At 43.3% G+C, this 15,552-nt stretch overlaps 1 protein-coding gene across 2 annotated transcripts in view; it reads left to right on the top strand.

Moving 5' to 3' along the window:
• Nucleotides 1–15,552, top strand: part of gabbr1a (gamma-aminobutyric acid (GABA) B receptor, 1a) — a gene marked incomplete at both ends in the record, with an annotated part of 53,467 nt that overhangs the window by 18,485 nt on the left and 19,430 nt on the right. For both annotated transcript variants that reach the window (XM_079275111.1, XM_079275110.1), the window contains 8 exons: nt 3,577–3,711; nt 7,755–7,925; nt 8,605–8,706; nt 8,995–9,060; nt 9,291–9,482; nt 12,761–13,006; nt 14,412–14,475; nt 15,351–15,428. In XM_079275111.1, the coding sequence (XP_079131237.1) occupies nt 3,577–3,711; nt 7,755–7,925; nt 8,605–8,706; nt 8,995–9,060; nt 9,291–9,482; nt 12,761–13,006; nt 14,412–14,475; nt 15,351–15,428 (1,054 nt within the window). The remainder of the gene's footprint in view (nt 1–3,576; nt 3,712–7,754; nt 7,926–8,604; nt 8,707–8,994; nt 9,061–9,290; nt 9,483–12,760; nt 13,007–14,411; nt 14,476–15,350; nt 15,429–15,552) is intronic.

Below are 15,552 nucleotides of genomic sequence, written 5' to 3'. Positions count from 1 at the left end.
AGGTTCAGTTATGGAATCTGATGCAGCTTTGTTCAAGAATAGACCTTCGTTATATTCCTGAACAGTCTGTCAGTAACTCTAAAGGGTGTAGCGACTGAATTAATTCCTTGAAACACCAAAGTCAATCGAAGCTTTTGCAATTTCCGGTTCCATGCATATTAAGGAAAATGTGACCCCGTAAGTTCAAAGATTTAAGGCAGACTTATTTAATATGTGACAAGGGATAAAGCATGTTAGGGGCGTTTGTCCACTAGTGATTAGTTTGCCATTCATTTGAATGCTTCTCAAACTATATTGTCAGTTTGGTCAGACATTAATCCAAAAATGAATCTTTAAAATTATATATAAGATATATTTTTCAATATAAGATAAAAAATAATACTGACGAACCATGTCGAGAGGTAACAGTTTATTGTGTAGGCGAAAATAATGCCCTAACCTCTACAAGCTCAGAATCTGCATTGCTCCGGCGAAGGAGGTTGTGTTTTCGTTTCGGCATGGCTTTGGCAGAAGTCTGTGCTCTCCGAGCACCCGTCTGATTTAATTCTAAGTCCTACACGTTATAAGCTGCGAGTAATTTGAAAAATGTATGCAAACAAGCTCTTATTGAACGCTGTGTGAGGTTGGATTGTGATGACATATTTAATATATAATTAAAAGATATTCAGCAAAGAATTAGCCCTCATCAGAGTATAATTAAAACACCGTAACAGCAGTAAGCTAACAAGCTTCTTCTCAGCATGCAGCCAGCCCACAGCCACAGAGACAGGGAACACAAACAACCTCCAGGAAAAGCTGTATTTAAAAAAAGGTCCGTGCGTCAATCTGCAGCTCCCCTCGCTCGAAGATAACACAGGAATTCATTTTCATGAGGCAGAAGGCAACCGACAGGCTGCAGCTGATTTTACCAGAGAGGAGGAAGTGATCTGTGAAATCAGCTGGGGAAGAAGTGATTGATCGGGTGGAAAAACCTGCCGCCTCTCGGCCCCCGCGTCGTACAAGGTTGCCTGTTCCTATATGACGTCAATATTGTGAAGCTGCTTACCCAGTCGATACGAATGCAGGTAACCCAGTGGTTTGAGGATGGTTAGCAGTGCATGGGGATAGACTCAGGGAACCTTTTTTACAAGCATGGATTCCAAAACTCTAGTTTAGCCGAGTCCGAAGACATTCATTCCAGGTTTTTCTAGTACTTCTATTGCCGCAGGTTTTGGTGATCAAGCCAAACTGCCCTTTGTGGTGGAGCGTAAATTGAAACAAATGAACTGTCTTTGAGCTTTGATCCCTTGTGATACATTTGGACATCCAGTTTTAAAGGATTTAATACATTGTTGATGGTTGTTGTACAGAGATACATTTGACAGGTTTGAGTTATCCTCTATTGTGTACTCTGCTGCTCATTGGAGGCTTTTCATGAAAAGTGACTAAAAAGATGAGACTCTGCTCTATCGGTAGGTATATTACGTGCAGTTATTCATGTACGTTTTGATGGTAACAGTCTATGAAAGTCTTTCTTAAGGCTAGTGTCCCGTGGGTGGGTGCTCAAGGGTTAACACTTTTGTCATTACAGTGATAAAAACTTGCAAAAAGTATTCATAGAAAATCCTCAAACTTCTCTTGCAGCACAATCTAATTTCTGTCCAGCTGATCAAATTGAATACATTTTGCCAAATATACACGAAACTAACTTAAACAAATAGAGCAGAGGTTCATTCTTCACCTTGGAAATACATAACTGTGGCAAAATATCCAAACGTCAAGGTATACTTACAAGCTTCCTCCAAAGCTTCTTCACATCAAAATCTAGGGTTCAGTTTTGAGTAAGCGAGCTTACTTCTGGAACCCTCCCCTCCTCTCTGCTTGAGGCCTGAGGCTACATTAGCCACTGCTAGCATAACACACCTGAATCTCTGAAGGAACTACTAGTCAAGTTGAATTTTTGGTAACCAAGAAAACATGCTGTATCTTGATATATATATGAAATATCTCGTGATAGAAGACTTTGGCCATATCGCCCAGCCATAAGTCCACCCAGGCTTCACCCTGTAGAGCAAATTATAGCTGCGAGGTGGCTGCAAACGGCATTATTTCAAAAGTTATTGAATGCAAGCGGTTCAGAAGCTTTAAGAAGTCACTGAGTGGAGCGTCAGCACATAAACAAATATTAAGTGTGGACGCAGGCTAAGCTCACAGTTAAAACCCTGCTGTGCCCTTTTCTCCCGATCACCTCACAGTATTATTGCACAGCGGGCGCTGAAGCTCCCGCTGATTCTGCGCCCATGCAGGAGACTTTACAGATGCTGTGACCTTTTCTCCCCTCCACAGTGATCACCTTGACGACATGCACAGTTTAAACAAACTAAAGGTCCCAAAAACAAAAGTAATTCAAGCAGAATTCCCTACATGGATTTGGACCGATGGATAAAACCATACAGAGACTTTAATTGGGATCGGATTGAATTATCTAAGTGCATGACAACATCCTGACTTTCTCTGCGACGACATGACACCACTATAAATCCACCCAATCTAGAGTTAATGGGAAACACGTCAATCAATAAGAAGCCCGGCTATTCCTCATATTCCCTGGTTCTTGAGTGGTGATTACCTCTTCAGCGAGAGCAGAGGGCCGCCTCGAAGAGACAATTCAGCCGCCGATACGAACCCCCCCCCCCCCCCCCCCCAATTAGGAGCCATATTGGTCGCCGCCATCATCGCCAATCGTTCGATTGTTTGCGACACTCATCTGGAGTGTATTTTTTTTTTAACTGTGCATGCACACGTGTTTGTGTTTGCGAGCCACATCTCCTCTTCCACGGTGAATCATTGGATGTGTCAGGCCAGTTCATCAGTGACTCCGATGAGCAGCGCGGCGGTGACGGCCTGTCGGTAATCTGACAGAGCAGTGATGGATCATTCCAGCTGCACTCTCGCCACCCAGACATGCTGTAAATGACTTCATTGGAGGGTCGTAATGACTTGTGATGGCTGCCGTCGTGGTCGTCGGGCTCGCTTTTGTCTGGTTTCGGCCTGTCTTTCTGTTTTTAAGTCTTGATCTGTGGACAGCGTGTTGTGTGTCGATGATACATACTGGCTGTGTGGACGTGAACTCTTCGCTTTCCTTACTCCAGCTTGTCTTCTCCCTTCACATTTGCATCTGTGTGTTGGCTGATCCCGGCTACTTTTGAGCCATTTCTTTCCCTCTACTTCCGTGACCTTGTCTGTTCTGTTCTTTGCATTTCCCTCACTCGTCCTCTTTTTGTATTACTTTCCTTTTCTCTTCACATTTGCATTGGCCTTTTAGTTCTTCCATTTCATTTCCCTTCACTTTATCTTCTGTTTTCCTCTTCCTGTTTCTGTTTACTGTCACCTCCATCCCCCACGCTCCATTCCTTATTTGTTCCTCAGCCTCTGCTCCCATTTCATCTGTCTCCCTCACCCTTATCTGTCCCATTTCCCCCGCTCTGATTCATTCCCCTCTCTCTCTCTTTCAATCACCTCAAGTAACTTCTCATCCTTATTATTGATCTGTTCATCCGTCCATCCATTAAACACTTTGTCATTTTGTCCTTCCAGTGTGACCCCGGAGAAGCCACCAAGTTGCTGTATGACCTTCTGTACACCGAGCCCATCAAGATCGTCCTGATGCCCGGCTGCAGCGGCGTCTCCACGCTGGTGGCCGAAGCTGCTCGCATGTGGAACCTCATAGTGGTGGGTGTCTCTTACTGTTCATGCCCAAGTGCACACTTTCAGGACATTTCTTTTCAATCCCGAGTCATTTTAACCCAGAGTATTTTTAAATTGTTGAAGGCACAGAGAGATGTCAGACGTAAGCTGCAACTGCCGTCAACATTTGTACCTCTTCTTCATCAGTACTCAGTCAAATCAAAACACACGGACATGACACACATATTTTTAGACATGATGAGGATATATCATTTATTTAGTCTCCAATATCCATTGCGAATAAACCAATGAATCTGCTTGGAAATCATAGGAAAAAGATGGTCCTTAAATCCTTTGATTTCGCTGTGGTGATTTTATATATATATATATATATATATATATATATATATATATTCTTTTGTTGATGCACACTGTTCATTGGCGGGGTTTTTTTTTTGACCTTAAGAATCATCACATATAAGTTTTCTTCAGTATCAAAGCAATCCAGCGATAGTTGGCATGCTTTTAATGCTGCCAGTGGAGGGCTATCTCCCCTCTTACCTCTGGAAGTATCCAGTTATGTTTCGGTTGAGTGGTTTTCAGATGCTGAGATTTCAGCTGCCACACTTAAAACAATGCGGGTGGATGGAATTTTGTTTATGGGGTTTACATCATCGAGACATGACATTTAGAAATTCAACATCTCTCTCCAGTGTCCCCGTTCCTCTTGATATCCACAGAGCACACTGTCAACAGTTTTCATATCGAGACTATTTCTTCGGTTTCACAGCAGGGTCTGTGGATTCAGCTCCACGTTATTTAGGTGCAGGCAGAAATCTTAGAGATATACATCTCAAAACCTGAACACATAAAAACCAAAACTACTCTGCATGGTAGCTCTGTATAAATGCCATTTACAATTCAGACCCTTTGGTTCAAAAGGTCTGAAGTAACGGCACTGAGATGCCAAACAAACAGCGAAGACGACCTTACGTCCCATGTGTCTGTCTGTAATCGTCTTTTTCATTACAGATAGCACAGGGAGGGATATGAGCTGATAAGAAACCATTGAAACTGACACTGAAAGCTCTCTTTGTTACTCCTTCCGTTTTGTGCAGGCAACCGATGTAAAAATGACTGCGGAAGCTATTGGAAGCTGACATTTATCTAAATGGTAATCTTTTCTACTTGTGGTAATTATACTAAGTTCCCCAAATCAATGCTGTAGTTGTTCATTGATTTTCAAATACCTCACACGCCGCCTTTAATTAACGGCACTTAACACAACACTTTACCCGGCGGTTTCACGATACTGCATTGACGGCGACACTACGTGCAGGACAGAACATATTGTTTGACATCATATTCTGCATCATAATACATTTATAACAAGTACAAGAGCATCCCAGATCTCTGAATCAGTGAGGGATCTCATGCGGTCTTGTTTTTCAGAAACACTTTTTATGCCTTCATCAGTTTATCTCATTCTCTGTCTCCTCTTGATCTGCCGCTCTGTCACTCACAGTGCTCCGCTTATTAGCTTTGTCCTGTAATTGAAGTTCCGTCCAGAGATTAGTCATCGAGAACAATCAGTTCTAGTGTTTGGCATCTGCCCCTCTTTCTCGTCCCTTTCTTTCCTCATCATTAAAAACTCTTTCTCACATTTTGACTCTTTGCATTCCTCTGTCGTTGCTCCCTGGAGCTGGCATGCTCTATTTCAGCCCACTTTTTTCCTTACTTCCTTCCTTCCTTCCTTCCTCCTTTCCGTCACATACCGTCTTTCTCTCCCACTCTCCATTTCCGCCTCGCTCCCTCAGCTCGAGCAGTCGATTCTCCCCGCACACAAAGGGATCTGTCTCTCTTTACTACACGCCACCACTGGCACAACCTCCTAACCGCCACTCTCAATTATTTCTGTATGCTGCCTGCCTGCAGAAGCCTCCTCGCATGTCAAGCAGCCTCATCAGCTCGCCGGGGGAGGCAAAAGCAACCTCCGTTTCTGGACGCTGATCAAGAAGGGGCTCTTGATCGGCTCCTCTTGGCACAGTGTTAATTTGATACCCCATCTCCCTTTCTAAAAGCACTGTAAGCCGTAGACAGGCATTGATCTACTACTACAAGGCTACCGGAGAACTGAGGAACTGAGAATTGTTTGTGGTTTTTGGGAAGCTTTCAATGTGGAACTTTGCCTGTCTGTTGCTGACTGCTGCTACATCGGTCTATTTCTGCCACAGCTTTCTGCTTTTTGCTCCATTTTAGTTTTGTCACTATTTTTGTGTCTGGTGGAGGTGTATTTGAGTGTTAGCACAGGGAAAAGGTGCAGCTCCTTGTTTGGGGATTTCTGGCTTTTGACAATTAAATGATTCAATTCTACCGCCGTGGTGCTAATGTAACCCTTGCCAAAACCAGATTGCAAAAACTATAAAATGGGTCTATAGGTGACGTCATAGAAACGTCCATTTTTATAGAGTGTATGGTTTTAGCTTTGCTCAGGTGATGCCCTGACGTTACCTCTAGCACCTTTCCTCTAACCGTTTAGTTAAACAGCTTGATGTCAAATGGATGTATTGGCTGGAAATTGTGGACAGACATTCAAAACTAATGCCATTCCTATCAGCCTCAGCTGTACTTTGTGTTTCTCGCAAATTAGCAAACGTTAGCAAACGTTAGCAAACGTTAGCATTCTAAACCAAGATGGTGAACCTGGTAAGTATTAACTGCCAAACATCAGCAGTGTCATTCTAAGCATGTTAGCATGTACATGCTGTTAGCATGGCTGAAGACTCTCACTAACAATACATCATTTACATGCATTGGATTAATGCAACTTTGGTGCTCGAGTGAGTATTTCGGGAGAAGGACGGTGTGTGTGTGTGTGTGTGTGTGTGGGATTGACACAAAATAAAAACAATGGCTGTCTTCATGGTAATGAAGGAACACATCAGACGTTAGACAGCTGTCACAATGGCTACTTTTGTTTTTGCACATTGTTCTTTTCCCCGTGTTTTGAGTCATAAACATCTCGTGTCATGTCAAATTCCTGCTGTTCCACATCTGCCCTGTAGTGGCCCCCAGTAGCCGTGTTTTCAGAAACTAATTTTAATAGCATCGCATTAGAAAATAAGGAATTAAAAAGCATTCAATCTGGCTCCAGGTGGTTTTTGCCTTTACCAAAAAAGAGTTGTGCTAAATAGATTATGGAAACAAATGGAAACAAATTATGTTATTACTGACCTAAATGAAAATATGTTTTTCTGTCAATTAACTCCCGTCACAGTCTGCGTGTGCTCATGTATGTTATGAACACCTAGCATGTTTACTGAGCATGTGTCACCCACCGAAGCTGCTGGTTTCTCCACATCTTTCAATGCCGCGCCCAGATCAGCTGTCACGTCCAGATTCGCTCCCCTTCCTTCGTATTGACGCCTCCGTCTACCTGCCTGTGCCCACAGGGATTTGTTATTGTGGGGAGTCCCCTTTGTACATGACATTTGTCATCTAACATCAAACCCCCTTCGCTCCCATTGGTTAACTTCCCAGGGTTGAGTCGGTAATGGTGCCGGGGAGGACGCTATGCTGTCTGTATCTGTAATGTAACTCCACGCCTGAAATTAAAATTGTATGGGTCCAAAAGAAAGAAGCAGATGATCGCAACACTAATTAGATCCTTTTTTTGTTAGTTCGGTTTGTAATCGCAGAATGTGTAATCACAATTTCACGGCGACGTATGCATGGTAAATCCGGCATGCGGTGTTTCATTTTTGCTGTTGAAATTAAAGTGTTTATCTGCACACCTGATAAGCCTGAGGGAAGCTAAAAGGAGGGAGCGGGTGTGGATGAAAATGAGACAATGGGAGCGGGGATTGTCTCTGGTTCTCAGTCTTTCCTCTCTGTTGTTCGCTGTTTGAACCAGTCGCCATCAAAGAACACTGTGTACAGGGGAGGAACAAGAGAGTCCAGATTTGAATACATTTTGATTGAAGTCTGTTCTACTACTGATGGACCGTCAGAAGTATATTTTCCCCCTAAACTTCTCCATCATTCCTGCCTTATTTTTACCTCTTTTTTTATTTCCTTATGTTTCCCAGCTGTCCTACGGCTCCAGCTCGCCGGCCCTGTCCAACCGCCAGCGCTTCCCCACCTTTTTCCGCACCCACCCGTCTGCCACCCTTCACAACCCCACCAGGGTGCGGCTCTTCCAGAAGTGGAAGTGGACCCGCATCGCCACCATCCAGCAGACCACCGAAGTCTTCACCTCAGTCAGTACCTTGAATCTCACCATCTCACCTTCAATTTTACGCCTTCGTTTTATCTCCAACTCTGTCTTTAATCTTCTTCACTTGGGTTTTTTTTTATCACTCGTCCTCACTTCCTTGCGCCATCACTTCTGGTAAAGTGTCGGGTTTCCTTATTGCCTGTCTGCCTCTGTAGGTTTGTTTATGAGAGCTGTTGTGTTCTCAGGCCATGCAATATTTCTTCAATCTCTCCAGGCGATTGATTGAGGATTTTTGAAGTAATTTGTTGTGTGAGTATTGGTTGTGATCAATATTGATCAGGCCATATATCTCCACCAGGCACGGAGGTCGATACCATGACACTTGAGTTGGTTCCTGTAATGGAGGTTGATGATCGCGCTCCCACGTTCTTTCCTCTACCTTCACACATTCTTCTTTTCTGCTTTCAACTCGTGTTTTGTCTAAAAACCTATTGTTTATCGAACACACTGTCTAGCCCTCTTTTGACATTTCTCATATACGCTTCAGATTTTCTCTCTGTCTCTACAGACGTTATGCTTTCCTTTTGTCTTTCTCTACAATCTCAACCCGGCACCTCTCTCTGTCTCGGTTCAGCTGCCTCTCTAACCTCCCCCGCTCTCCCCCCTCACCCCCCCCCCCTCTCCCTGTCTGTCTCCCTCTGTCCTTCCCTTTCATCTCGCAGACTCTAGACGATCTGGAGCAAAGGACGAAGGAGGCAGGCATCGAGATCAGCGTTCGCCAGAGTTTCCTCACCGACCCGGCTGTCGCTGTCAAGAACCTCAAGGTGCTTTGATTAAAAATTCACCTCAGCTGCTGGTCGTCTTTCTTCCCCCTCCTCCTCCTTCCTCCTCCGACTCACAGCTGCACACGACACCATTAGCATAGAGGCGATTTGATAGAGGAAATGAATGCGCCATGCTAATTAGCAGCTCCCGAACAGCAGTACGTGCCGTCCTGCGAAGCAGCAGGAACTTTGGCCCGCTGCGCTGCCACATCAAGCTGTGCTATAGTGAAGCTATATTGTTGCTCTGAATGAAACTAAGCAATGTTTTGTCTTCATGTTTTGACGCAGCGCCAAGATGCGAGGATCATTGTGGGGCTCTTTTATGAGACCGAAGCCAGGAAGGTGTTTTGTGAGGTTGGTTCCTTTTCTCGCTCAATGGATCCCAATTGACTAAACCTGACTTGGCTATTAGCAGAAATTGAGCTCTGTAATGAGCTGGTGGAATATCTGAATGGATATCCTTGTTTGGCAGTGATACAAGATGCTCAACCCATCTCTGGGAATAATTCTCCTCATGCTTATTTATCATTCTCTCCCTTCCTTCATCCACCCTCCATGTCTGCCTCCCTCCCTCCCTGCTGCAGGTGTTCAAGGAGAAGCTCTACGGGAAGAAGGTTGTGTGGTTCCTGATAGGCTGGTACGCAGACAACTGGTACAAGATCAAAGACCCAGCTATCAACTGTACAGTGGAGAACATGACGGAGGCCGTGGAGGGACACGTGACCACCGAGATCGTCATGCTGAACCCCGAGACGGTCCGCGGCGTCTCCAACATGGTGCGAACACACTAAACACTATTATCTCTCCCTCTACCATAATAATTATATTAAATTATGTAAATCCGGGGAAAGGAATTGCAACATCAACAGCTTCAAACATCTTCTTTGTTCCTGTAATCGACAGAAAATAACGTCTTATGAAGAATCTATCACAATACAAAATACGTAAGGCTCTTAGGCCCAATGCAATTGTTTAATGAGCGTATAATGACATCAAATAGTGCTCTGTCGTACAAGTACACATGGGAAATGGAGTTCCCGATTGTATTTCCCAATGTGCAAATACATGGGAAGCTGCAAATACAACATAGCACAGAAACTGGGGATCGTATTGATGAGTCAATACAGAAAGCAATCAAGGAATCCAAATAATTACATACGAGAAGTAATAAAAGGAAGGAAATCATTGCACAGACATCTGTAAATCTGTCATGAAGTGCTGTGCTTACAAGCCTCAAACGCATTAGTAAACTCCATTAACTGATTTTAATGGAAAAATACCAGATTCTCACAGAAGAAACACGTTGCTTTACACTAATTAGTACCTGTATTTCATGTCTCCATGCACCCGAAAGGTGACAAAGAAATGATGATAAATTGCAAATGTGATGCTGATTATGTACCAGAGTCTACAAAGTAATATATTCATTTGCAAGACCTGCAACTCCGATGGAACATTCGCCTGTTTTCATTATTGTGAGCATGTTAGCATGTTGATTTTCTGCTGTGCTGAAGTCAAGCCTCTAACTCTTGGGGCCCTATTTGATTGATCTACAACACAAAGCAAAATGTTCATTTAGGTTGTGTCCGGCTACACTTTCGCTAGTTAAACGGCGCATTAGCTGAGTGCAAAGTAGTGCTCAAGGGGCAAAGGGGTTGTATTTAGTCACTTAATTAATCACAGCTTGTTTTGGGCGTAACATAAATCAAACCAACGTGTCATTTCCCATTCCCTTGCATTGCTTTGTAAATGCCGGATTCAGCAATTTGGACAATTGAGCAGTTTTCTGCAGTAAAAATGATGTTGTTCAAAGGCTAAACACCAGCAAATAGTATAATAATAAAAAATAATACTGTAGCCTGATTTTTATATCTGGAGTTACTGATTAAGAGGGCACTCTGTTTAGGATTTGTCTCTGTCCATTGACGGGGGATGCTGAATTAATGTTGTCGTGATATATTATGGAGGGAGGGAATGGCCAGGTGTGCCCGCGGGGCGCACAGATTGGTGCATTTGCTACTTAATTAAACAACGTGTCGGGAGCTTGGTGTGAAAATGACAACTGCGCCGGACAAGTTGCGCTGCGACACCCTAAAGATAGGACCTCTAGTGTGTTTAATAATCAAAAAAACACTGACAAATTCCTAGATGTGTTTTTTTTGCAGAATTAAAAGTAAATAATAAGCCCTAAAACACAGTAAAATATGATATTATTGCTATTTTCCATAATGTCCCTGCACTACATTTTCTAGTGGTGGCTTATCAGTCACTTAAACACTGTGATATCTTCCTTCTTGGATTTTCTGTTCATGTAGTTTCAGCTCCTGTGATCAACATTACTCTTTCCAGCTATTCAGCTCTTCTTATCCGTATCCCGAACAAACGTCTTCCGCCGCCATCCATCTAAAATGGATCGATTCCCACGAGATCAGTTCGTGTGTGTGTTTAGAACAGTGATGTCACAGCTTGATTGAACTGCTTGTGACCTGAATCAATATTAAGTTTCATGAACCTCTGATGCAGAAAATAGATGTTCAACACTCCCACACTCTTTCTGAGCGTCTTCCTTTATAATGTTGCCTCTCAGGTAGCAGTCGTTCTCCGTTTCTATTTTGCCCGTCGCTCTCTCCTCTGTTCACCTCCTCGAATCCTCTTAAACCATCTCGTCCTCTCTAAGTCTCTCCCATTGTTCGGCCCTCTCTGACTCTGCTGGTCTGTGGTGGATCATCCTTTCATTCTTCTTGTTTACCCACCTTTCCCTTCTCCTTCTCATTCCCTCATCCCCACCTTTTCCACCACCATCCCCCTCCTTCCCTCTCTCACACTTCATCAGCAGCTGTTGTTTATATTCATAGAGCACCTGCCGCTACCTGCTGATTTAGCTGTTGACGCGCTGCTCAACGTGTGATAAGAATTACAGCCTCAACTCTCGCTCACAGTCAATCTATTCAAATTCAATTTCCAGGTTTAAGATTGGCATATTTCTTCTAGATCGAGCGTTCAGATGAAGCTGGTGTGCCAGTACTGCAGGGTCTGCAGGAGCACATTGTCAGCTAGTTTTCAGTAGGTGGTGGCAGATTCAAATGCCAAATGCCAAGGTGGAATTTCAATGAGATACATTTGACAAGACTGAATTGGGGGTGTGTGGGCCTTCACTGGCCTCAGAGAATCCACAGGGACACCTTGATGGTTGGGAGCAATAATCTCCCGCCACACATGTCTCCTCACTTTCAGAGGGGAGATCATGTTTATTGGTGTTTCATTACTAAAACGCCTCAATTGAGAAAAGGAACATATTGGATTGAAGTTGAAAATCACTTCTATTCTTCTCAAAGCAACAGAGATGCTACAGGATCAGTCCGAGTTGCTCTGGGGCCACATCTCAAAATCCTACATTTGTTTTTATTCTTTAACTTCCTAATTCCCAGCTGCATCCAGATGTGGGTGAATTATACTTGTATTAAATGAGAAGGAAGAAAGTAATAATCAACCGCCGATATAGAAACAGCATCTCTCCTTTGGCTAATTTCCTTAACTTGCAGAAGGAGCATCTGTAATATTACAATAAACTGCCTCTGCATGAATCAAACATGTCAACAAATATCTTTAGCTCCCTCCTTAAGTCAGTGCAGCATGTTTTCAGGAATTGTTTTGGGAAAGATGCATTTTTCTCTTTCTCGCAGAGAGTTAGACGAGACGATTCCTCTCTTAGGTCTCTACATTAGATGTAAAGCTCTGCCGGGGTTCATTCGTGGTCCCTCAGCCTTGATTCCATCATGGAGGTTAACAACGTTGTGACATTTGTTTGTGTTCACTTTAAAGCTCTTAAAAACTTAAAAATCTTAAATCTCTCTTATTAAACTCTTAGCGGGTCATTGTTTGTTCAGGACTTACCTCTTAAATCCTCCAGGAGATCAAACCTTGCTTCTGTTTCCAGTCTCCGCTTTGCCTTTGAGTAATAGACTCATTAATGTATAACATTTTTCATTTCTGCAGCATTGCATTTCTTCAGACGGACTCCTCTTTGATATCTTTTCTATCCTGCGTCTATTAGACATCGCAGGAGTTCATCGCCGCCTTGATGTCCCGTCTGGGTGGGAAGAACCCCGAGGATACCGGCGGGTTTCAGGAGGCCCCGCTAGCCTACGATGCAGTGTGGGCTCTGGCCCTTGCCCTCAATAAGACCGTGGCACCGCTGAAGGCCAAGGGCCGACGACTGGAGGATTTCAATTACAACAACCATGACATCACCTTTGAGATCTACAGGGCCCTCAACACGAGCTCCTTTGAAGGTGTTTCGGTACGTGAAAAAAAGAAGTACAGAAAATGAAAAGCGTTGCTCCCATAGATGTTTATGATATATGAATATGTGTTTAGAAACAGTCCTTGTGGATGATATAAGGATCTGAGTGTGCTCTATTTCTGCAAGGGAAATCAGAATAATTGAATTTAGCTCAGTAAAATAACGACGAACTGTTCACACACTCTCCCTGAACACCTCGTTAGTCACGCCTCTAAAATCGACTGCAATCCAGCACAACAGCTCTGCCACATATTGTGCCTTTATGAAGCTTATTCATGTTCAGTTTTTGTTAAATCTTTGAGAGACGTGTTCATTTAACCTCATGAACTCCCCTAGGACGCCGGCATTCAGAGGATGTATGACTTTCCTGGGTTTATTCACAATAAGGCTTTTTCTGAGCAGTTTCCAGAACAGAAGTGCAGGAATGTGTTGACTCATCCAATGGCTGAAAATTCTTGCAGAAATCTCCAAATATAAAAAAACATGATGTTCCTCAAGGTCTTATTGTGGTATTTTGGAAGGATTTTTGATAAAAAAGGAGAAATGTTCCTCTAAATCTGTGTTTTCCGAACACTCAATGCACATTACACTACACTTCAACATTCACCCATTCACATTCATACCCTGATGTTGGACCGAACCGGTGATCTTCCGATTAGTGGACGACCCGCTCTTCCTCCTGAGCCACAGTCGCCCTTATGAGACATATGTGAGCATGAAATACCTCCATCCTATTGTCTTTAAGCGCGTATGCACTTTCACAGTTTATTGTAATTAATTCAGCTTTATTACTAGAAAAACATGCTGAGCTGCATCTCAAGTAATCTTCAGGTTCCCAGCTTTCAGACGATGTGATACCCCCCCACCCACCCCCTCAAAAATGGACTAAAATGGGTTTCTCGCAATATAACGCAGTCCAGTTTAAGACTACTGCAAACAACAGTACAATCTCAACAATAAACATGTCGTTGAGTTGATATCCCTCTTACAGTTTCAACTGAACATTATAGACTTTCTAAAGGTTGAAGGTGTGTCCGAGCTATTTGGTTGCATTCGATTGTACAGGTGCACGATATCAAGTGGCGACTGATACGTGATGAAGGCAACTTGGGGCTTATTTTGTCGTGTTATCCATCATTACTGTTCATTATGATGACATTTGGGATCAACGATGGGTCAAGATAAACTGATGATGATCAAAGTAAACAGCTTATCCAGGTTATTTAAACGTCTTTATTAGGAGATAAATATCGTAGCTTAGCATACACAAATGAGATCGGTATTAAGCTTCTCATCCAACTCTTGGTTGGAAAGCGAATAAGTGTATTTATCGAAATGTCAAAGTAGTCCTTTAATCATTTGCAGTAAAAAAAAACAACACTTCCTCCCGTCTGTGTCTCAGGGCCAAGTGGTGTTTGACGCCCAGGGATCCAGGATGGCAATGACTCTTATCGAGCAACTGCAAGGTAAAAACACTCCCACACTGGCCTCCCACAGATGTTGTACTGCAGTTAACAGTAAATGCCACTCTATCATAAGAAGAAGAAAAACAATATCCCAGCCGACTGTGTTCCTCATGTATCGATTGCTGCTTTCAGCTCATTTCAGAGCAAAGCCTCTTTTTTGGGAGGGGATTGTTTGCGGGATTCACTGCCGATTGGTCTCCGTATCCTATAATTGCACGAGCGAATGGGCTTGATGCAGGAACGTGTTGACTCAAGGCTTCGCTCTAATTGGGCACAAGCCTCCGTTTTAAGCCGTTTCTGGAAATGACATCCTATTTGTCACCAGTGACTTAATGAGTTCTCCGCACAGGATACGGTTGAGGATTATTTTCTACCTCTGTTCCCTTTGGCGTCCTAAAGGATGAGGATTTATAATCCTGCCTCTTTCCCCTCACACTCTGTCTCATATTTCCTGTTGTGGTGTCGAGGTAATTTGACATCCACGATGAGACGACCTGACTTGCATCCCTGAATCACTGTGGGACCTCATCAGTATTCCTGGTCAAGACTGCCACATAAGCTCCTTTCTTTTTCTCCTTCCTTCTCCCCTTGGTGCTTCTTTGTTTGCCCTTCTTTATGCACCTTTTCATCCCTCATTCCTTTTATCTGTTCATTGTGTGCCTTTTCTGTACCATCAACATGAAAGCACAGGAATGAAGGCGAAATAGCTAGAAAGTGGTTTTATGAATAGAAAGCAAAACTCCCCCAAAACCACCAGGGAAGGTAATTAATTACACAAGCGTCACTAATTAACCTTTCTTTCTCTCTGACTTTTGTGCTTTTATTTTACTCGCTCACTGTCTTTTTTTGCTTTTCTTTCTGTCCCAATCATCTAGGAGGCAGTTACAAGAAGATCGGTTACTATGACAGCTCTCAGAAGAACCTCTCCTGGTTTGGCAATGATGTTTGGATAGGTGAGATGGAGTTCATGACACTAGTCTTCGCCCAGCTTCCCGTGTCTATGTTTATGTCCTGTCTGTCATGCTGTGAGTCATCGGGGTTCACATTTCTGGACCTTGACATTAGACCTCGGTGTGG

Source organism: Melanostigma gelatinosum, assembly GCF_949748355.1.
Source record: "Melanostigma gelatinosum genome assembly, chromosome: 9".
NCBI lineage: Eukaryota > Metazoa > Chordata > Actinopteri > Perciformes > Zoarcidae > Melanostigma > Melanostigma gelatinosum.
This window is presented reverse-complemented; position numbering and strand designations above follow the sequence as displayed.